The sequence below is a fragment of the Pristiophorus japonicus genome, chromosome 2, assembly GCF_044704955.1.
Source record: "Pristiophorus japonicus isolate sPriJap1 chromosome 2, sPriJap1.hap1, whole genome shotgun sequence".
NCBI lineage: Eukaryota > Metazoa > Chordata > Chondrichthyes > Pristiophoridae > Pristiophorus > Pristiophorus japonicus.
The window spans coordinates 369058389-369080825 of NC_091978.1; the positions used below are offsets into that span (position 1 = coordinate 369058389).

Here is a 22437-nt window from a genome sequence, read left to right on the forward strand (position 1 = left end):
GTCAGGAAATGCAGCTGCACACTACCCAGGTACGTCAAAGTAAGGGACTGTGCCTCTAGGCTGACACTCCCAGTCTAGTACTGAGGGAGCGCCGCACTGTCGGAGGGGCAGTACTGAGGGAACGCAGCACTATCGGAGGGGCAGTACTGAGGGAGTGCCGCACTGTCGGAGGGGCAGTACTGAGGGAGCGCCGCACTGTCGGAGGGGCAATGCTGAGGGAGCGCCGCACTGTCGGAGGGGCAATGCTGAGGGAGTGCCTCACTGTCGGAGGGGCAGTACTGAGGGAGCGCCACACTGTCGGAGGGGCAGTACTGAGGGAGCGCTGCACTGTCGGAGGGTTAGTACTGAGGGAGTGCTGCACTGTCGGAGGGGCAGTACTGAGGGAGCGCCGCACTGTTGGAGGGGCAGTACTGAGGGAGTGCCGCACAGTTGGAGGTGCCATCTTTCGAATGTGATGTTAAATCAAGGCCCCATTGGTTCCTTCTGGTGGCCGTCAAAGATCCCTTGGCACTATTTCCGAGAAGAGCAGGGGAGTTATCCCCGGTGTCCTGGGGCCAATATTCATCCCTCAATCAACATCACCAAAACAGATTATCTGCTCATCACGTTGCTTTTGTGGGAGCTTGCTGTGCGCAAAATTAACTGCCGTGTTTCCCACATTACAACAGTGACTGCACTCCAAAAGTACTTCATTGGCTGTAAAGCGCTTTGAGACGTCTGGTGGTCGTGAAAGGTGCTATATAAATGCAAGTCATTCTTTCTTTCATTCTTTCATGATTGTTTGCCCACTTGAGGCTTTGCGCAAAACCGGTTGGCCTTGTCTACAAAGCTGCTCCTAGCATAAAAACGGAAGGTGCCGGAAGCACGAGTCAGGTCAGGCAGCAGCTGCGGAGAGAAGCAAAATCAGAGTTAACAGGCCGAGGACCTTTCATTAGAAATGCTCCCGGTAGTTGCGTGAGACGCTGCAGACACTTTTCATGCATGATGTACCAAGGATTACACCGAGTACCCAGCACAGACACAGGCCACTGGGCCCCACCGCTCCGTGCCGGGGTTTATGCCCCACCGCTCCGTGCCGGGGTTTATGCCCCACCGCTCCGTGCCGGGGTTTATGCCCCACCGCTCCGTGCCGGGGTTTATGCCCCACCGCTCCGTGCCGGGGTTTATGTCCCACCGCTCCGTGCCGGGGTTTATGTCCCACCGCTCCGTGCCGGGGTTTATGCTCCACACCAGCCCCCTCCCACCCCTCTCCATCTCACCCCATCACCATATCCTTCTATTCCTTTCTCCCTCATGTGTTTATCCAGCTTCCCCTTAAATGCATCGATACTATTCGCCTCAACCCCTCCCTGTGGCAGCGAGTTCCACATTTTCACCGCTCTCTGGGTAAAGAGGTTTCTGCTGAATTTATTAGTGGCCATCTTATATTAATTTTGGATTAGAAACATAGAAACATAGAAACTAGGAGCAGTAGTAGGCCATTAGGCCCTTTGAGTCTGTACCGCCATTCAATATGATCATGGCTGATCCTCTATCCCAACACCATATTCCCGCTTTCTTCCCATACCCCTTGATGCCTTTTATGTCTAGAAATCTATCTATCTCCTTCTTAAATATATTCAGTGACTTGGCCTCCACAGCCTTCTGTGGTAGAGAATTCCACAGGTTCACCACCCTCTGAGTGAAGAAATTTCTCCTCATCTCAGTCCTAAATTTCCTACCCCATATCCTGAGATTGTGACCCCTTGTTCTAGACTTCCCAGCCCCGGGGAAACATCCTCCCTGCATCCAGTCTGTCCAATCCAGTCAGAATTTTATATGTTTCAATGAAATCCTCTCATTCTTCTAAACTCTAGTGAATACAGGCCTAGTCGACCCAATCTCTCCTCATACAACAGTCCTGCCATCCCAGGAATCAGTCTGGTGAACCTTCGCTGCATTCCCTCTATGACAGGTACATCCTTTCTTAGGTAAGGAGACCAAAACTGCTCACAATACTCCAGGTGCGGTCTCACCAAGGCCCTGTATAACTGTAGTAAGACATCCTTGCTCCTGTATTCACATTCTCTTGCGATGAAGGCCAACATACCATTTGTCTTCCTAACTGCTTGCTGCACCGGCATGTTTGCTTTCAATGACTGGTGTACAAGGACACCCAGGTCCCTCTGTACATCGACACTTCCCAAGCGATCACCATTTAAATAATACTTTTTCTTTATGTTTTTGCTACCAAGGTGGAAACATCTTCTCTACACCTACCCTATCAAACCTTCATCATTTTAAAGACCTCTATCAGGTCACCCCTCAGTCCAGAGAAAAGAACCTCACCTGATAGGTGTAACCTCTCAGTTCTAGTATCATCTTGTAAATATTGCACCTTCTCCAGTGCCTCTCTATCCTTTTTATAATATGGCGACCAGAACTGTGCGCAGTACACCAAGTGTGGTCTAACCAAAGGTTAGATACAAGTTTAACATAACCTGTCTATTCTATTCCTCTAGAAATTATTCGCAGTGCTTTGTTTCAGTACAATTCTGGTCTCCTTACCCAAGGAAGGATATACTCGCCATTGAGGGAGTGCAACAAAGGTTCACCAGACTGATTCCTGGGATGGGGGGATTGTCCTATGAGGAGAGATTGAGGAGACTATTCCCTAGAGTTTAGAAGAATGAGGTGTGATCTCATTGAAACATACAAAATTCTTACAGGGCTTGACAGGGTAGATGCAGGGCGGGTGTTTCCCCCTGGCTGGGGAGTCTAGACCAGGGATCACAGTCTCATACATAATAAGAACATAAGAAATAGGAGCAGGTGGAGGCAATTCGGCCCCTCGAGCCTGCTCCGCCGTTCAATAAGATCATGGCTGATCTGATCCTGGCCTCAACTTCACTTCCCTGCCTGCTCCCCATAACCCTTGACTCCCTTATCATTCAAAAATCTGTCTATCTCCACCTTAAATATATTCAATGACCCAGCTTCCACAGCTCCCTGGGGTAGAGAATTCCAAAGATTCACGACTCTCAGAGAAGAAAGTCCTCCTCATTTCCATCTTAAATGAGCGACCCCTTATTCTGAGACTGTGTGACCCCTAGAGTTTAGAAGAATGAGAGGTGATCTCATTGAAACACATAACATTGTTACAGGACTTGACAGGATAGATGCAGGGAGGATGTTTCCCCCTGGCTGGGGAGTCTAGAACCAGGGGTCACAGTCTCAGAATAAAGGGTTGGCCATTTAGGACTGAGATGAGGAGAAACTGCTTCACTCAGAAGGTGGTGAATCTTTGGAATTCCTTACCCCAGAGGGCTGTGGAGGCTCAGTCTTTTATATTCGATAGATCGATAGATTTTTGGATATTAAGGGAATCAAGGGATATGCAGAAGGGAGGGATTCAAATTCCTGGGACATTGGAACCAGTTCTGGGGGAGGTGGGACCAGTACAAACCGGACGGTCTGCACCTGGGCAGGACCGGAACCAATGTCCAAGAGGGAGTGTTTGCGAGTGCTGTTGGGGAGGAGTTAAACTAATATGGCAGGGGGATGGGAACCTATGCAGGGAGACAGAGGGAAATAAACTGGAGGCAGAAGCAAAAGATAGAAAGGAGAATAGTAAAAGTGGAGGGCAGAGAAATCCAAGGTAAAAAACAAAAAGGGCCACATAACAGCAAAATTCTGAAGAGGCAAAGTGTGTTAAAAAGAAAAGCCTGAAGGCTCTGTGCCTCAATGCGAGGAATATTCATAAAAAGGTGGATGAATTAACTGCGCAGGCAGCAATTAACGAATATGATATAATTGGCATCACGGAGACATAGCTCCAAGGTGACCAAGGCTGGGAACTCAACATCCAGGGGTATTCAACATTCAGCAAGGATAGACAGAAAGGAAAAGGAGGTGGAGTAGCGTTGCTGGTTAAAGAGGAAATTAATGCAATCGTAAGGAAGGACAGTAGCTTGGATGATGTGGAATCGGTATGGGTGAAGCTGCGGAATACCAAAGGGAAGAAAACGCTTGTGGGAGTTGTGTACAAACTACTAAACAGTAGTAGTGAGGTTGGGGACGGCATCAAACAAGAAATTAGGGATGTGTGCAATAAAGGTGCAGCAGTTATCATGGGCGACTTTAATCTACATATAGATTGGGCTAACCAAACTGGTAGCAATACGGTGGAGGAGGATTTCCTGGCGTGTATTAGGGATGGTTTTCTAGACCAATATGTCAAGGAACCAACTAGAGGGCTGGCCATCCTAGACTGGGTGATGAGTAATGAGAAAGGACTAATTAGAAATCTTGTTGTGCGAGGCCCCTTGGGGAAGAGTGACCATAATATGGTAGAATTCTTTATTAAGATGGAGAGTGACACAGTTAATTCAGAGACTAGGGTCCTGAACTTAAAGAAAGGTAACTTCGATGGTATGAGACGTGAATTGGCTAGAATGGACAGGCGAATGATACTTAAAGGGTTGAAGATGGATAGGCAATGGCAAACATTTGAAGATCACATGGATGAACTTCACCAATTGTACATCCCTGTCTGGAGTAAAAATAAAATGGGGAAGGTAGCTCGACCGTGGCTAACAAGGAAAATTAGGGATAGTGTTAAATCCAAGGAAGAGGCATATAAATTGGCCAGAAAAAGCAGCAAACCTGAGGACTGGGAGAAATTTAGAATTCAGCAGAGGAGGACAAAAGGTTTAATTAGGAGGGGGAAAATAGAGTATGAGAGGAAGCTTGCTGGGAACATAAAAACTGACTGCAAAAGCTTCTATAGATATGTAAAGAGAAAAAGATTAGTGAGGGCAAACGTAGGTCCCTTGCAGTCAGAATCAGGTGAATTTATAATGGGGAACAAAGAAATGGCAGACCAATTGAACAAATACTTTGGTCTATCTTCACGAAGGAAGACACCAATAACTTTCCGGAAATACTCGGGGACCGAGGGTCAAGTGAGAAGGAGGAACTGAAGGAAATCTGTAATATGCAGGAAATTGTGTTGGGGAAATTGATGGGATTGAAGGCCGATAAATCCCTGGGGCCTGATAGTCTGCATCCCAGAGTACTTAAGGAAGTGACCCTAGAAATAGTGGATGTATTGGTGATCATTTTCCAACAGTCTATCGACTCTGGATCAGTTCCTATGGACTGGAGGTTAGCTAATGTAACACCACAAAGGGGAGGTGGAACGAGACTTGGGTGTCATGGTACATCAATCATTGAAAGTTGGCATGCAGGTGCAGCAGGCGGTGAAGAAGGCAAATGGTATGTTGGCCTTCATAGCTAGGGGATTTGAGTATAGGAGCAGGGAGGTTCTTACTACAGTTGTACAGGGCCTTAGTGAGGCCTCACCTGGAATATTGTGTTCAGTTTTGGTCTTCTAAACTGAGGAAGGATGTTCTTGCTATTGAGGGAGTGCAGCGAAGGTTCACCAGACTGATTCCCGGGATGGCAGGACTGACATATGAGGAAGGACTAGATCGACTGGGCCTGTATTCACTGGAGTTCAGAAGGATGAGAGGGGATCTCATAGAAACATATAACATTCTGACTGGACTGGACAGGTTAGATGCAGGAAGAATGTTCCCAATGTTGGGAAAGTCCAGAACCAGGAGTCAGGATAAGGGGTAAGTCACTTAGGACTGAGATGAGGAGAAACTTCTTCACTCAGAGAGTTATTAACCTGTGGAATTCTCTACCGCAGAGAGTTGTTGATGCCAGTTCATTGGATATATTCATGAGGGAGTTAGATATGGCCCTTACGGCTAAAGGGATCAAGGGGTATGGAGAGAAAGCAGGAAAGGGGTACTGAGGTGAATGATCAGCCATGATCTTATTGAATGGCGGTGCAGGCTCGAAGGGCCGAATGGCCTACTCCTGCACCTATTTTCTGTGTTTCTATGGAGACAGTGCATGGAAAGTGGAGTTGAGGTAGAAGATCAGCCATGATCTCATTGAATGGCAGAGCAGGCTCGAGGGACCGAATGGCCACTCCTGCTCCTATTTCTTATGTTCGTGTGTTTGATTTGTTATGGCCTTGTTAACCTGAATTGCTACTTTTAAATGATTGGTAAATTACTAGGTTCCTTTGTTCCTCTACCCCATTTAGACACCTGCATTTTTCAAGCAGTATGTGACATCCTTATTCCTCCTACCAAAATGCACCACCTCACACATCTATAATGAAATTCATTTGTGATTTACAAGGAAGCAGACACTTGGTAATTATTTACAAAATAAAAATGAAATGTAACTTGAAAAATAGGAGCATGAGGAGACCATTCAGCCCCTCGAGCCTGTCCGCTATTCAAAGAGATCATGGCTGATTGGCTCCAAATATGGAAACAGATTGACGCAAACATGTATCAAAGGTCAAAATACCTTCATGTCCAAATAAGTATAATGTCTGAATGTTGGGTGCGTTTAACGTTCTATTTTATTTTGATGGCTTCCAATGTGACATGCTTCAACGGAACAGCAGAATACACCTCCGCCTGCATTTCAAAGGTCAGCTTAGTATAACCCAAGGGTGGTGTTTGCAATGCCTCTGCTCACAGCGGGAGGAGGGCGTTGAGTTATGCTACCTATCTGTTTGTGAGAGGAATCTGTCACGTCAGTTATAAAACCGTTCCCTAGGGAGCACGGGCCACACAGCAGGTCAGCGTACTTTTAGAACATGGACATTGACTCCAAGCGCTATTGAAGCAGCAGCTAGAGGATTAATATTCTACTGTATTTGCTTCAAGAGTTCTTTGCTTAAGAGTTCATAGCTACACATTGCTACTAAGAACGAGTTGGTTTATTAGCAAAGGGTTTAACAATCACACTACACATTACCGGTTCATCCACCAGGCTCATAACCACCTGCCTCATCGTGGATCCCCCGAACCCAACTGGCTGGGGTTTTATTGAATCTTGTGAATATACGTGACTGGCTAAGCCACTCACAACTCAGCATGCTTACAGGTGCATACATTACACCTGCTGCAATTACAGTGCAGATCAATCACCGGCCATAGCCTCCGATCTTCCGCAATGTGCCCCTTCCTCTCCCCTCCATTAACACCCTCTTTAGAACCCACCTCTTTTAATCAAGCTTTTCTCTTTGGCTCAGTGTCCATTTTTTGCCTCAGGGTATTTCTTTCTACACTAAAGCCACTAGAAAGAAAGATATGCATTTCTATAGAGCCTTTCACAACCTCTGGACGTCCCAAAGCGGTTGCAGCCAATGAAGTTATTTTTGGAATGTTGTCACTGTTGTAATGTAGGAAACACAGCAGCCAATTTGTGCACAGCAAGCTCCCACAAACAGCATCATGACAATGACCAGATAATCTGTTTTTAGTGATGTTGGTTGAGGGCTAAATATTGGCCCCTGGGAAGAACTCGCCCCTGCTCTTCTTCTGATAGTGTTGTGGGATTTTTTAATTTTCTCTTGAGAGGATAGACGGTGTTAAGTATCTATGCTTGGGGTCACCAGACACCAAGGGGTGCCACTGTCAGAGGTCATCGGGCTGTACGCACGTGTGCGCGGTCACTGGTATATAAACGTGGGTACCATGTCACGTGGGTTACTTTGGGTGCGAATAAAGTTGGATGAGGTTTACACCTGAGGCAGTTTAGAGTAACAAATCTTTTGAGTCATTACATTAATTACAGTTGGCGACGAGGTAACTTAAGAACCTTCGCATGTACAATGGGCACTATTGGAATTCTGGAGAGATTCGCGGATGGCGAGGATTGGGCGGATTTTATCGACCGCTTGGATCAGTATTTTGTGGCCAACAAAATGGAGGGAGAGGCTGACGCAGTGCGGTGGAGGGCAGTTTTCCTCACCATTTGTGATCCAAAAATTTATGGCCTCGTGAATAATCTTCCCTCGCCTTTACGTCCAACGGACAAAAAATATGGGGATTTGTGTGCTTTGGTGTGTGACCATCTTATGCCAAAAGAGGGGATCATCATCTCACGCTATCGCTTCAACATGTTCGTGCTGAGGGTCAGGATGTGTCGGGATTCGCCGCCGACCTGCGACCTCTCGCTGAGCCGTGTAAGTTTGGGAACGTGTTGGAAGACATGCTGCGAGATTTCTTCTTGATAGGCATCAACCACGATGTGGTTCTTCGGAAGTTATTGGCCGAAGAGAAGCTGGATTTGAGCAAGGCCATCGCGACTGCCCAGGCATACATGACGACTAATGATAATTTGAGGCCGATATCATCGAAGAGTCGGAGCTCCACGGCATGTACTGTAAACAAGATTGTGTCGTCGTCTCGCAGAGCTGCTTATGGTAGGGCCTACTCGACTACTTATGTGAAACCTGTTCAAAGTCCGTCAACTGGTACGAATCTGATTTCACCCTGATGGCGTTGTGGGGGCAATCATCGGCCTCATCAGTGTCAGTTTAAACAGTACTCCTGTAATCGCTATTCGAAAGTGGGGCATCTTCAGAGAATGTGTCCACAACTGAGCAAGTGTGCTGCTGCTCATCACATTGCTGATGATGACCAGTCCAGTGCTGGCTCAGATACACACCCCGAGGAGGAAGTGTATGGCCTGTATCCATTCTTGGGAAGGAGCCAGCTGATAATCATTAATGTGAAGCTGAATGGCGTGCTTGTATCAATGGAGCTGGACACGGGTGCGAGTCAGTCAATAATGAGTCAAAGGACATTCGACAAGCTGTGGGACACTGAGGCTGTGAAGCCTAAGCTGAGTCCAGTCAATGCCAAATTGCGTACTTGCACTAAGGAACTCATATGGCAGTGCAGCAGTCAAGGTGTCATATGACGGTGTGGTTCATGATCTACCGTCATGGATCATCCCAGGTAATGGTCCAATGCTGTTCGGCAGGAATTAGCTCGAGAAAATCAAGTGGAATTGGAATGATATCTAAGCGTTGTCATCGGTGGATGACACTTCGTCTGCTCAAGTGTCGAAGAAGTTTCCTTCTTTGTTTGAACCAGGCATTGGTAATTTTACTGGAGCCAAAGTGCAGATTCACCTGGATTCTGATACAAGGTCTGTCTATCATAAAGCTCGGTCTGTTCCCGGTTGAAATTGAGCTTGTCAGACTCCAAAGTGAAGGGGTCATATCACCGACCGAGTTTAACGAGTGGGCCAGTCCTATTATTCCTGTGTTGAACAGTGATGGCACTGTCAGGATTTGTGGAGACTACAAGGTTACGATTAACCGATTTTCAAAACAGGATCAGTACCCGTTACCGAAGGCTGATGACCTGTTCGCCATGCTAGCTGGTGGAAAGTCATTCACTAAACTGGATCTGACGTCGGCCTATATAACACAGAAGCTTGTCAACATTTCGAAGAAACTCACCTGCATCCACAACCATAAAGGACTGTTTGTCTACAACAGGTGTCCTTTTGGAATTCGTTTGGCTGCAGCCATATTTCAGAGGACTATGGAGAGTCTACTGAAGTCCGTTCCTAGAACTGACATGTTTCAAGATGACATTCTGGTCACAGGTCGCGACACTAGTGAACATCTGAACAATCTTGAAGAAGTCCTACAGCGTCTGGACAAAGTGGGACTCAGGCTGAAACGTTTGAAGTATGTTGTCATGGCACCTGAAGTTGAATTCCTGGGGAGGAAGATTGCTGCTGATGGGATCAGGCCTACTGATTTGAAAACCAAGGCCATCAAAAATGCAAACAGGCCTCAGAATGTGACGGAGCTGCGTTCATTCCTTGGGCTACTCAACTACTTTGGTAATTTCTTACCCGATTGAACACTTTGTTAGAGCCACTGCACGTGCTGCTCAGAAAAGGTGACAACTGGGTCTGGGGTGTGTCTCATGATAGAGCCTTTGAGAAAGCCAAGAATATGCTATGTTCAAACAAGTTGCTTGTTCATTATGATCCATGTAAGCGTCTTGTATTGGCCTGTGATGCTTCATCATATGGGATTGGCTGTGTACTCCAACAAGCAAATGAGTCGGGTAAGCTATAACCTGTTGCGTATGCTTTGAAAAGTTTGTCAAAGTCAGAATGAGCTTACAGCATGGTAGAAAAAGAAGCTTTTGCCTGTGTGTATTGGGTCAAAAATATGCATCAGTACCTGTTTGGTCTTCGTTTTGAACTCTAAATGGATCACAAGCCACTCTTTTCATTGCTTTTGGAAAACAAAGGTATTAATACTAATGCATCGTCCTGTATCCAGAGGTGGGCGTTGACATTGTCTGCCTATGATTATGTTATTCATCATAGACCTGGCACTGAGAATTGTGCCAATGCACTGAGTCGTCTGCCATTGCCCACACCTGAGATGGAGACGCCTCAACCTGCAGAATTACTGTTAGTAATGGATGTTTTTGAGAGTGAAGGAACTCCTGTCACTGCTCAACAAGTTAGGATCTGGACCAGCCATGACCCTATTTTATCGGTTGTGAAACATTGTGTCCTCAGTGGTGGTTGATCTGCAATATCTATGGAAATGTGTGATGCGACCAAACCGTACAACTGTCGCAAAGATGAACTGTCCATTCAATCAGATTGTTTACTGTGGGGTAATCGTGTTGTTATGCTTAAGAAAGGTAGAGAAAAATTTGTACGTGAACTACATAGCACTCATCCTGGTATTGTCATGATGAAAGCCATTGCTAGGGCTTATGTATGGTGGCCTGGAATTGACTGTGATCTGGAATCATATGTGCATCAGTGCAATACTTGCATGCAGCTAAGTAAAGTAACAGCGGAAACTCCGCTGAGTGTTTGGTCGTGGCCAACTAAACCATGGTCGAGGATCCACATCGATTTTGCGGGCCCTTTCCTGGGAAAGATGTTTTTTGTTGTGGTGGATGCATATTCAAAGTGAATAGAGTGTATTATTATGTCATCCAGTACGTCTACAGCTACTATTGAGAGCCTTCGTGTCATGTTTGCTACTCATGGTTTGTCTGACATTGTTATGAGCGACAACGGATCTTGCTTCACAAGTCTGGAGTTTCAAGAGTTCATGAAACTCAATAGTATTAAACATGTGAGGTCAGCCCCATTCAAACCTGCTTCTAATGGTCAAGCAGAGCGTGCTGTTCAAACGATCAAACAGAGTATGAAACGTGTAACTCAGGCTTCACTGCAGACCCGCTTGTCCTGTATATTGCTCAGTTACAGGACCAGACCTCATACGCTTACTTGGGTCTCCCCTGCTGAACTACTGATGAAAAGAAACCTCAAGACCAAGCTCTCTCTTGTTCATCCCAATTTGAATGATCGTGTTGAAAACAGACGTCAAAGTCAGCAAGGGTATCATGATCGTGCTGCTGTCACGTGACATCTCTGTCAACGATCCGGTTTATGTACTGAACTATGGTCAAAGTCCAAAGTGGTTCCAGAGTGTTTGTCGTGCTCAAGAATGGGCAAACATGCAGGAAACATGTTGATCAGATAAAACTGCGGCACACGGATGAACTGGAACCGCTTGAGGAAGATGCAGTCAGTGACCAACCAACCAATGTTCATTCATCAGAGGACTCTGCTGTCATTGATGAAACTGGACCTCAGTCTCTGATGTGTCATTACCACTCCCATCAGATCGGTTACTCAGCCTTCAGTCACAACTGAGTCAGAACGCTTGCCTAAACTGAAGTTGAACTGAGATGATCAACCCGTGAGCGGAAAGTCCCAGACCGTCTTAATTTGTAAAAAGACTGATATTAAGATCTTGAAAAGGGGAATGTTGTTTTGTATTTATGCTTTGGGTCACCAGACACCAGGGGGCGCCACTGTCGGAGGTCAGCGGGCTATACACACGCCTGCGCGGTCACTGGTATATAAGCGCGAGTACCATTTCATGCAGGTTACTTTGGGTGTGAATAAAGTTGGATCAGGTTTACACCTGAGACAGTTTACAGTAACATGTCTTTTGAGTCATTACATTCATTATAGAAGGGGGCTCGGTTTAATGTCTCATCCGAAAGACAGCACCTCTGACAATGCAGAACTCCCTCAGTACTGCCCCTCCAACAGTGCGGCGCTCCCTCAGTACTGCCCCTCCAACAGTGCGGTGCTCCCTCAGTACTGCCGCTCCGACAGTGCGGTGCTCCCTCAGTACTGCCGCTCCGACAGTGCGGTGCTCCCTCAGTACTGCCGCTCCAACAGTGCGGTGCTCCCTCAGTACTGCCGCTCCGACAGTGCGGTGCTCCCTCAGTACTGCCGCTCCAACAGTGCGGTGCTCCCTCAGTACTGCCGCTCCGACAGTGCGGTGCTCCCTCAGTACTGCCGCTCCAACAGTACGGCGCTCCCTCAGTTCTGCCCCTCTGACAGTGCAGCGCTCCCTCAGTACTGCACTGGGAGTGTCAGCCTGGATAAATGTGAGTTGTAGCTGTTGCTGTATTAGGACGGCTTGAGCTATCAAGGATGACAATTTACATTTTTTGCAGGTGGTGATCGAAGCCCAGGGATTAGAGTCTCTAATCGCCGCGACTCCCGATGAAGGCGAGGCGGATCTGGAATCCCTGGCGGGGATGTCTGCCATGCTCTTTGATGTCCAGCTCAGGCCAGTCACCTTCTTCCGAGGCTACAGCGACTTAATGGCCAAGATGTTCACCACAACTGGAGAGCCACTGAGCGTGGTCAAAGGCCTTATGCTGCTTGTCGATCATTCACAGGTATCTGTCTGTCTCTGTCTACTTTTGATTCTGGATGGTCAAGATAATTCGATAGAGCTTTTTCGTTTTTACCTATCCATAAGAATTAGGAGCAGGAGTCGGCCATTTGACCCTGCAAGCCTGCTCCGCCATTCAATGAGATCATGGCTGATCTTCTACCTCAACTCCACTTTCCTGCACTATCCCCTTATCCCTTGATTCCTTTAATATCCAAAAATCTATTGGTCTCTGTCTTGAATATACTCAACGACCCAGCCTCCACAGCCCTCTGGGGCAGAGAATTCCAAAGATTTACAACCCTCCCGGTGAAGAAGTTTCTCCTCATCTCAGTCCGAAATAGCTGACCCCTTATTCTGAGATAAGTGTAGATCACTTGATCTTAATCGGGCCATTGGCTTTCATCAACATTGCTCGGTGGGTAGAATTTTTTATAAGAACAACCTGTATTTATATTGTGCCTATAACCTCCCAAGACGTTCGACAGGAGTGTTATAAGCTGAATAATTTAACACCAGACCATGTAAGGAGATATTGGGGCAGGTGACCAAAAGCTTGGTGAAAGAGATAGGTTTTGAAGAGAGTCTTAAAGGAGGAGAGAGAGGCGGAGAGGTTTAGGGAGGGAATTCCAGAGCTTGGGGCCCAGGCACGGCCACCAATGGTGGAACGATTAAAATTGGGGCTGCGCAAGAGGGCAGAACTGGAGGGATGCAGATATATCGGGGGGTTGTGGGGTTGGAGGAGATTACAGAGATAGGGAGGGGTGAGGCCATGGAGGGATTTGAAAACAAGGATGAGGATTTTGAAATCGAGGCGTTGCTGGACCGGAAGCCAATGTAGGTCAGCGAGCACAGGGGGTGATGGGTGAGCGGGACTCGGTGCGAGTTAGGACATGGGCAGCTGCGTTTTGGATCATCTCTAGTTTACGTGGAATTCGATGTATTCTGTTGGGGTGGCCTAGTAGAGGTCTTTAAAATTATGGAGTGGTTTGATAGGATAGACGTAGAGAAAATGTTTCCACTTGTGGGGGAGTCATAAATATAAGATAGTCACTAATAAACCCAATGGGGGATTCAGGAGAAACTTCTTTACCTAGAGAGCGGTGAGAATGTGGAACTCGCTGCCACAGGGAGGGGTTGAGGTGAATAGTATCGATGCATTTAAGGGGAAGCTGGATAAACACATGAGGGAGAAAGGAATAGGATATGGTGATGGGGTGAGATGGAGAGGGGTGGGAGGGGGCTGGTGTGGAACATAAACAGCATCAGTTGTGCCGAATGGACAGTTTTTGTGCTATAAATATCATAGAAACATAGAAATTTACAGCGCAGAAGGAGGGCATTCCGGCCCATCGTGTTCACGCCGGCCGACAAAGAGCTGCATGGCCCTCGGTCAGCAGCCCTGAAGGTTACATATAAACCTATGAACAATGACGAAAAGGCAAAGAGCACCCGGCCCAACCAGTCCGCCTCACACAACTGCGACACCTCTTACGCCGCAATGTTCGACACGCCACCCCAACCAGAGCCATGTGATCTCCTTGGAGAGGCAAAAACCAGATAAAAACCCAGGCCAATTTAGGGAGAAAAAATCTGGGAAAATTCCTCTCCGACCCATGCAGACGATCGAAACTCGTCCAGGAGATCACTGTATGTAAGAGAAATATACGCCCATTTTCAAATCTTGAGGATTAACAACAACAACTTGTATTTATATAGCGCCTTTAACATAATACAATGTCCCAAGGCGCTTCACAGGAGTGTTATAAGACAAAAAAATTTTTTGACACCAAGCCAGATAAGAAATCAGGGCAGGTGACCAAAAGCCTTGGTCAATTGGGTAGGTTTTAAGGAGCATCATGAAGGAGGAAAGAGAGGCAGAGCGGTTTAGGGCTTGTTATATATGCAGACTATAGATATACTCTCTGTGTAGTCACTGTATAGTTGCATAAGATGGAGACTTTTTACCTGATGTACTGTCAATAAGGTTTACACTGTGTATATACTATGCTGGCACCACTAGAGGGTGCAACTGGTGGAGACCGAGGTTTCCAGCCCTGGTGGCAGGGGCTGTATAAAAGGGGAGCCACCATGCTTGTGCCTCACTCTGGAGTTGTGAATAAAGGACCAAGATCACTACAGTTTGAGTACAACACATTGCCTCGTGGAGTCATTTATAAGTACATTACAGGCATAACAGGGAGGGAGTTCCAGAGCTTGGGGCCCAGGCAACAGCAGGCATGGCCACCAATGGTGGAGCGATTATAATCGGGGATGCTCAAGAAGGCAGAATTAGAGGCGCGCAGACATCTCGGGGGGGGTTGTGGGGCTGGAGGAGATTAGAGATAGGGAGGGGCGAGGTCCATGGAGGGATTTGTAAACAAGGATGAGATTTTTGAAATCGAGGCGTTGCTTAACCGGGAGCCAATGTAGGTCAGCGAGCATACGGGGTGATGGGTGAGCGGGACTTGGTGCAAGTTAGGACACCGGGCAGCGAGCACAAGGGGTGATGGGTGAGCGGGACTCGACGCGAGTTAGGACACGGGACAGTGAGCACAGGGGGTGATGGGTGAGCGGGACTTGGTGCGAGTTAGGACACGGGGCAGTGAACACAGGGAGTGATGGGTGAGCAGGACTTGGTGCGAGTTAGGACACAGGACAGCGAGCACAGGGGGTGATGGGTGAGCAGGACTTGGTGCGAGTTAGGACACGGGGCAGTGAGCACAAGGGGTGATGGGTGAGCGGGACTCGACGCGAGTTAGGACACGGGACAGCGAGCACAGGGGGTGATGGGTGAGCAGGACTTGGTGCGAGTTAGGACACGGGGCAGTGAGCACAAGGGGTGATGGGTGAGCGGGACTCGACGCGAGTTAGGACACGGGACAGCGAGCACAGGGGGTGATGGGTGAGCAGGACTTGGTGCGAGTTAGGACACGGGGCAGTGAGCACAAGGGGTGATGGGTGAGCGGGACTCGATGCGAGTTAGGACACGGGACAGCGAGCACAGGGGGTGATGGGTGAGCAGGACTCTGTGCGAGTTAGGACACGGGGCAGTGAGCACAGGGGGTGATGGGTGAGCGGGACTCGATGCGAGTTAGGACACGGGGCAGTGAGCACAGGGGGTGATGGGTGAGCAGGACTTGGTGCGAGTTAGGACACGGGACAGCGAGCACAGGGGGTGATGGGTGAGCAGGACTTGGTGCGAGTTAGGACACGGGGCAGTGAGCACAGGGGGTGATGGGTGAGCGGGACTCGACGCGAGTTAGGACACGGGACAGCGAGCACAGGGGGTGATGGGTGAGCGGGACTCGGTGCGAGTTAGGACACGGGGCAGTGAGCACAGGGGGTGATGGGTGAGCGGGACTCGACGCGAGTTAGGACACGGGCTGCGTGTTAAACAGAGAGGACATTTTTCTCTGTCTCGGCATCTTATTGTCCAGCCAACAAGCAACTGAACCAAGAACAACCTGCAGTAAACCAGGCCGCGGGAAAGGTTTACACTGAGTATATAATATGCTGGAACCACTAGAGGGTAATTCCAAGGGTTCAGCAAAGGGTGGGGCAGCTGCCGACTGGTTTAAGGGCAGATTGAAGCCCCTCGTTCTCTTTGTACTGCAGGTCTTAAAGCTGCCGTCGGGGCTGACTGCATCTGTGGAGTTCCAAGGAGGTTTGGCCATCGATATCTCGGGTGGGATGGAATTCAGTCTGTGGTACCAGGAGTCAAAAACTACCGTCACAAACAGGTACGAGCTTTCACCGCGCTGCTGTCTAATTGCTTTTCAATAAGCACAAAAATCCATGCTGACACATAACACAAGAATTAGGAGCAGGAGTCAGCCATTCGGCCCCTCGAGCCTGCTCCGCCATTCAATAAGATCATGGCTGCTCAGATCATGGACTCAGCTCCACTTCCCTGCCCGCTTCCCATAACCCTTTACTCCCTTATCGCTCAAAAATCTGTCTATCTCCGCCTTAAATATATTCAATCACCCAGCCTTCACAGCTCTCTGGGGCAGAGAATTCCACAGATGTACAACCCTCTGAGAGAAGAAATTCCTCCTCATCTCAGTTTTAAATGGGCGACCTCTTATTCTGAGACTATGCCCTCTAGTTTTAGTTTCCCCTATGCGTGGAAATATCCTCTCTGCATTCACCTTGTCGATCCCCCTCATTATCTTATAAGTTTCAATAAGATCACCTCTCATTCTTCTGAACTTCCCAACCTACTCAACCGATCCTCCCAAGTCAACCCCCTCATCTCCAGAATCAACCTCGTGAACCTTCTCTGAACAGCCTGAATACGGAGACCAAAACTGTACGCAGTACTCCAGGTGTGGCCTCACCAATACCCTGTACAGTTGTAGCAGGACTTCTCTGCTTTTATACACTATCCCCCTTGTAATAAAGGCCAACATTCCATTTGCCCTCCTGATTACTGGCTGTATCTGTATACTAACTTTTTGTGTTTCATGCACAAGGACCCCCAGGTACCTCTGTACTGCAGCACTTTCTCCACTTAAAAAAAAGTGCACATCTATGCAGCCCACATGAAATGAAAAGCTTAGATATCCTGACTATAAAGAACATAAGAAATAGGAGCAGGAGTAGGCCATTCGGCCCCTCGAGCCTGCTCTGCCATTCGATAGTGTTATGTTCAGAATAATTCCACAAGACTGTATATCTTAAGCTCTTGTGACCTTGGTCTCTTTATTGTAACTCCAGCATGAGGAGGCAACATGGTAGTCTGCCTTTTATACCTGCTTGCCTTGGGTCTCCCACAGGTGAGCCCTCCGGTGGCAAGTCTTACACATTGGTAATGTTTACATACATAACAGATAAGATCATGGCTGATCTTCGACCTCAACTCCACTTTCCAGCCCACTCCCCATAGAGGTATAGATATTGCCATGATGTCTGAACGAACAGTGCAGATGGTGGAGATAATGAACACAATATTGCCTGCTTTGGGTTCAATGTTCAGTGGACCGGCCTAAAATGGGCTTTCTGCTCTTCTCTCATTTGTTCCCCCAGAGGTGCAATGGTCGTTGTTGGTAATGTCACGGTGGACTCATTGTTCGTAAAGAGCGGTGTGGAGCTGAGTGTGGAGACGGAGGCACTGCTCGATTTCATCTCAACAGTGAAGTTCTCGGAGTATCCTTTCCTGGTCTGTATGCAGATGGTGAAAGACCAGTTCCCATTCAGGTAAAGAACAGACCAGCTCGGCTCGGTCTGGAAAAGAGCTGGCCGAGGGGTGCCCTAATAGAGATCTTTTAAATATTAGGAAGGGGGGTTCGATAGGACAGACGTAGAGTAGTTCGCACTACTTTCAGGGAGGGAGGCCAGAACTAGAATAAGATAGTCACTCATGAATCCAACAGGGAATTGAGGAGAAACCTCTTTACCCAGAGAGTGGTGAGAACGTGGAACTCGCTGCCACAGGGAGGGGTTGAGGTGAATAGTATCGATGCATTTAAGGGGAAGCTGGATAAACACATGAGGGAGAAAGGAATAGAAGGATATGGTGATGGGGTGAGATGGAGAGGGATGGGAGGGGGCTGGTGTGGAACATAAACCCCGGCACGGAGCGGTTGGACCAAATTGTCTGTTTCTGTACTGTACACTCGATGTTTTGGTCTCCTAATCTGAGGAAGGATGTTCTTGCTGTTGAGGGAGTGCAGCGAAGGTTCACCAGACTGATTCCCAGGATGGCAGGACTGACATATGAAGAAAGACTGGATCGACTAGGCTTATATTCACTGGAATTTAGAAGGAGAGGGGATCTCATAGAAACATATAAAATTCTGACGGGATTGGACAGGTTAGATGCAGGAAGAATGTTCCGATGTTGGGGAAGTCCAGAACCAGGGGTCACAGTCTAAGGATAAGGGGTAAGCCATTTAGGACCGAGATGAGGAGAAACTTCTTCACTCAGAGAATTGTGAACCTGTGGAATTCTCTACCACAGAAAATTGTTGAGGCCAGTTCGTTAGATATATTCAAAAGGGAATTAGATGTGGCCCTTACAGCTAAAAGGATCAAGGGGTATGGAGAGAAAGTAGGAATGGGGTACTGAAGTTACATGATCAGCCATGATCATATTGAATGGTGGTGCAGGCTCGAATGGCCTACTCCTGCACCTATTTTCTATGTTTCTATGTTTCTATGTTAAAGAGTCAGTAACACAGTGAATAAGGATGAGGGAGTCACTTTGACAGCTCAAAACTGTCCAGTCCCACTCTTACATTTGCTGCTGGGTCTAACCCATGACAGTAATGCTCTTTCTAAAGCAATCGCTGCCTGTGGGGAGAATTTTTTCCGTGATCCTGCCCGAACCGGAGTGGGCTAGCGGGAGAACGAAAGGGTGCCTCCCGCCACTCGAGCTGCGTTTCCGGTCGTCCGGGCCTCTGCTGGAGCCGCTGTTGACTTCTCCTTCCCCGCCTTCTCACTGCTGCTTCCAGGGGGCCTTGCATGTGGGGGTAAGCGCCAGGAGTTGCCCCAGTCCAGCCCCGTGCTTACCCACTCAGCCCTGCCCTTCAACTGGAGGTGAATCATGGGAACAGGAGCAGGCCATTTCAGCCCCTCGAGCCTGTTACATAGGAACAGGATGTGGCCATTCAGCCCCTCGAGCCGTTTACATTAGGAACAGGAGGAGGCCATTCAGCCCCTCAAGCCTGTTACACAGGAACAGGAGGAGGCCATCGAGCCCCTCGAGCCTGTTACATAGGAACAGGAGGAGGCCATCCAGACCCTTGAGCCTGTTACATAGGAACCGGAGGAGGCTGTTCAGCCCCTCGAGCCTGTTACACAGGAACAGGAGGAGGCCATTCAGCCCCTCTGGCCTGTTACATAGCAACAGGAGGAGGCCATTCAGACCCTCGAGCCTGTTACATAGGAACAGGAGCAGACCATTCAGTCCCTTGAGTTTGATATTGGAACAGTAGGAGGCCATTCAGCCCCTCGAGCCTGTTACACAGGAACAGGAACAGACTCATACAGCCCTTCAAGCCTGTTCCACCATTCTATTCGATTATGACTGATCTTTACCTTAACTCTACCGTCCCACCTTGGTTCTGTAACCCTTGCCTAACAAAAATCTATCAATCTCTGCTTTAGATACTTTCAATTGACTTGAACGGCCTGGCTCTAATTTTAAGGTGATGCCCCCTTGTTCTGGACTCCTCCCACCAGAGGGAACAGTTTCTCTCGATCGACCCCATCAACTCCTTTATTCATTTCAAACACCTCAATTAGTTCAATGCTTAATCTGCTATACTCGAGGGAACACAAGCCTAGACTATGGAACCTGCCCTCCTCATTTAACCCTTTAGTCTGGTATCACTGGTAAATCTGCGCTGCTCCCCCTCTTGAGTCCGATATATCCTCCTTGAGCAGCCCAGAACTGAGTACAATCACTCCAGATGAAAGTTACGGAATAGCCAATGCTCGCAAAGAGTGGCGAGGATTTGGAGCGTGCTGCCCGATAGGGGCGGTTCAATAGTAACCTTCAAAAGGGAATTGGATACTTGGAAAAGGAAAAATTGCAGGGGATGTGGGGAAAGAGCGGGGTGGGGTGGGGGGGGGGTGGGTGGTGGGGAGTGGGACTGGCGGGATCGATCTTCGAAAGAATCGGCGCAGACTCGATGGGCCGAATGGCCTCCTTCTGTGCTGTACAACTCTATGATTCTGTGATGACAATGGACCTCACTGCAATCCAGGCCTGGTTGATCATTTTAAGAACATAAGAAATAGGAGCAGGAGTCAGCCATACGGCCCCTCAGTCCTTCTCCGCCATTGAATACAATCATGGCTGATCCGATCATGGACTCGGGTCCACTTCCCCGCCTGCTCCCCATAACCCCTTATCCCTTTATCGGTTAAGAAACTGTCTATCTCTGTCTCAAATTTATTCAATGACCCAGCTTCCACAGCTCTCTGAGGCAGCAAATTCCACAGATTCACAACCGTCTAAGAGAAGAAATTCCTCCTCATCTCAGTTTTAAATGGGCGGCCCCTTATTCTAAGATCATGCCCCCCAGTTCTAGTCTTCCCCCATCAGTGGAAACATCCTCTCTGCATCCACCTTGTCAAGTCCCCTCATAATCGTATACGTTTCGATAAGATCACCTCTCATTCTTCTGAATTCCAATGAGTAGAGGCCCAACCTACTCAACCTTTCCTCATAAGTCAACCCCTTCATCTCCGGAATCAACCTGGTGAACCTTCTCTGAACTGCCTCCAAAGCAAGTATATCCTTTCGTAAATACGGAAACCAAAACTGCTCTCAGTATTCCAGGTGTGGCCTCACCAATACCCTGTATAACTGTAGCAAGACTTCCCTGCTTTTATACTCCATCCCCTTTGCAATAACGGCGAAGATTCCCTTGGCCTTCGTGATCACTTGCTGCACCTGCATACTATCCTTTTGTGCTTCATGTACAAGCGAGGAACATTGGACGCCTCATAGAAACATAGAAAATAGGTGCAGGAGCAGGCCAGTCGGCCCTTTGAGCCTGCACCACCATTCAATATGATCATGGCTGATCATTCACCTCAGTACCCCACCTCTGCCTTCTCTCCAATCCCTTTAGCCGTAAGGGCCACATCTAACTCCCTTTTGAATATGTCCAACGAACTGGACTCCACAACTTTGTGGCAGAGAATTCCATAGGTTCACAACTCTGGGTGAAAAGGTTTCTCCTCATCTCGGTCCTAAATGGCTTACCCCTCATCCTTAGACTGTGACCCCCTGGACTTCCACAACATCGGGAACATTTTTCCTGCATCTAACCTGTCCAGTCCCATCAGAATTTTATACATTTCTATGAGATCTCCTCTCATTCTTCTAAATTCCAGTGAGTATAAGCTTAGCCGATCCAGTCTTTCCTCATAAGTCAGTTCTGCCATCCCGGGAATCAGTCTGGTGAACCTTTGCTGCACTCCCTCAATAGCAAGAACATCCTTCCTCAGATTAGGAGACCAAAACTGTACACAATATTCCAGGTGAGGCCTCACCAAGGCCTTGTACAACTGCAGTAAGACCTCCCTGCTCCTATACTCAAATCCTCTCGCTATGAAGGCCAACAGGCCATTTGCTTTCTTTACTGCCTGCTGTACCTGCATGCCTACCTTCAATGACTGATGTTCCATGACACCCAGGTCTCGTTGCACCTCCCCTTTTACTAATTCAGATAGTAATCTGCCTTCCTGAAACATGGAGACCCAGCATGCCGAAGTTCCCCGCTAACCCACGTTTTGCTTTTACAGGCAATTTGTGACCAAGTACGAAAGCTTCTTGCCAGGAGCAGCCTACGTCTCGCGGAAAGGAAAGAAAATTCTTGTGCCCGGATCGGAATTCCCTCTCCACCAGGAAAACTCCGACATGTGCAAGAAGGCCTTTTCGATGGAGTCGGACTCATCCGATTGGTTCTGAGACTGGGGAGGGAGTGTGGGAGGAGGGGGAAGGGGTTGAGCAGGGGGGGGGGGACATGGAGGTGATCTGCCACGGGATCAATAAATAAATTAAATGGAACCAAAACCGTCGAGGGAGCTGACACCAGGCTGCCCGATGACTAAATGGAGAATGTGTCTGAATTGTCAGGTAATTCTAAATGGGAAAGTATGCATCCCTGCCACTCCGTCGCTGTGTTTTATGACGCCTTAAAGTCGGGGATGTAATTTTGATGTAACGTGCCGGGGGCGGTGGGGGGAACTGACCTGGTCGTGTCCAACACCCGTTTTATTTTTTATACGCGCCACCCAAACTCGCTTGCCAGTACAACGTAAATAGAGAATAAAATCACGCTTTAAGTCCAATCCATTCA

General features: G+C 48.1%; 1 protein-coding gene across 2 annotated transcripts in view; it reads left to right on the forward strand.

Moving 5' to 3' along the window:
* mttp (microsomal triglyceride transfer protein) overlaps positions 1-22046 on the forward strand; it is an 87389-nt gene extending 65343 nt beyond the window's left edge. For both annotated transcript variants that reach the window (XM_070866180.1, XM_070866189.1), the window contains 5 exons: positions 1-29; positions 12393-12620; positions 16235-16359; positions 17648-17818; positions 21881-22046. The exon at positions 1-29 is cut by the window's left edge and continues 93 nt beyond it. In XM_070866180.1, coding sequence (XP_070722281.1) covers positions 1-29; positions 12393-12620; positions 16235-16359; positions 17648-17818; positions 21881-22046 — 719 coding nt within the window. The remainder of the gene's footprint in view (positions 30-12392; positions 12621-16234; positions 16360-17647; positions 17819-21880) is intronic.
* Positions 22047-22437: the final 391 nt, after the last annotated feature.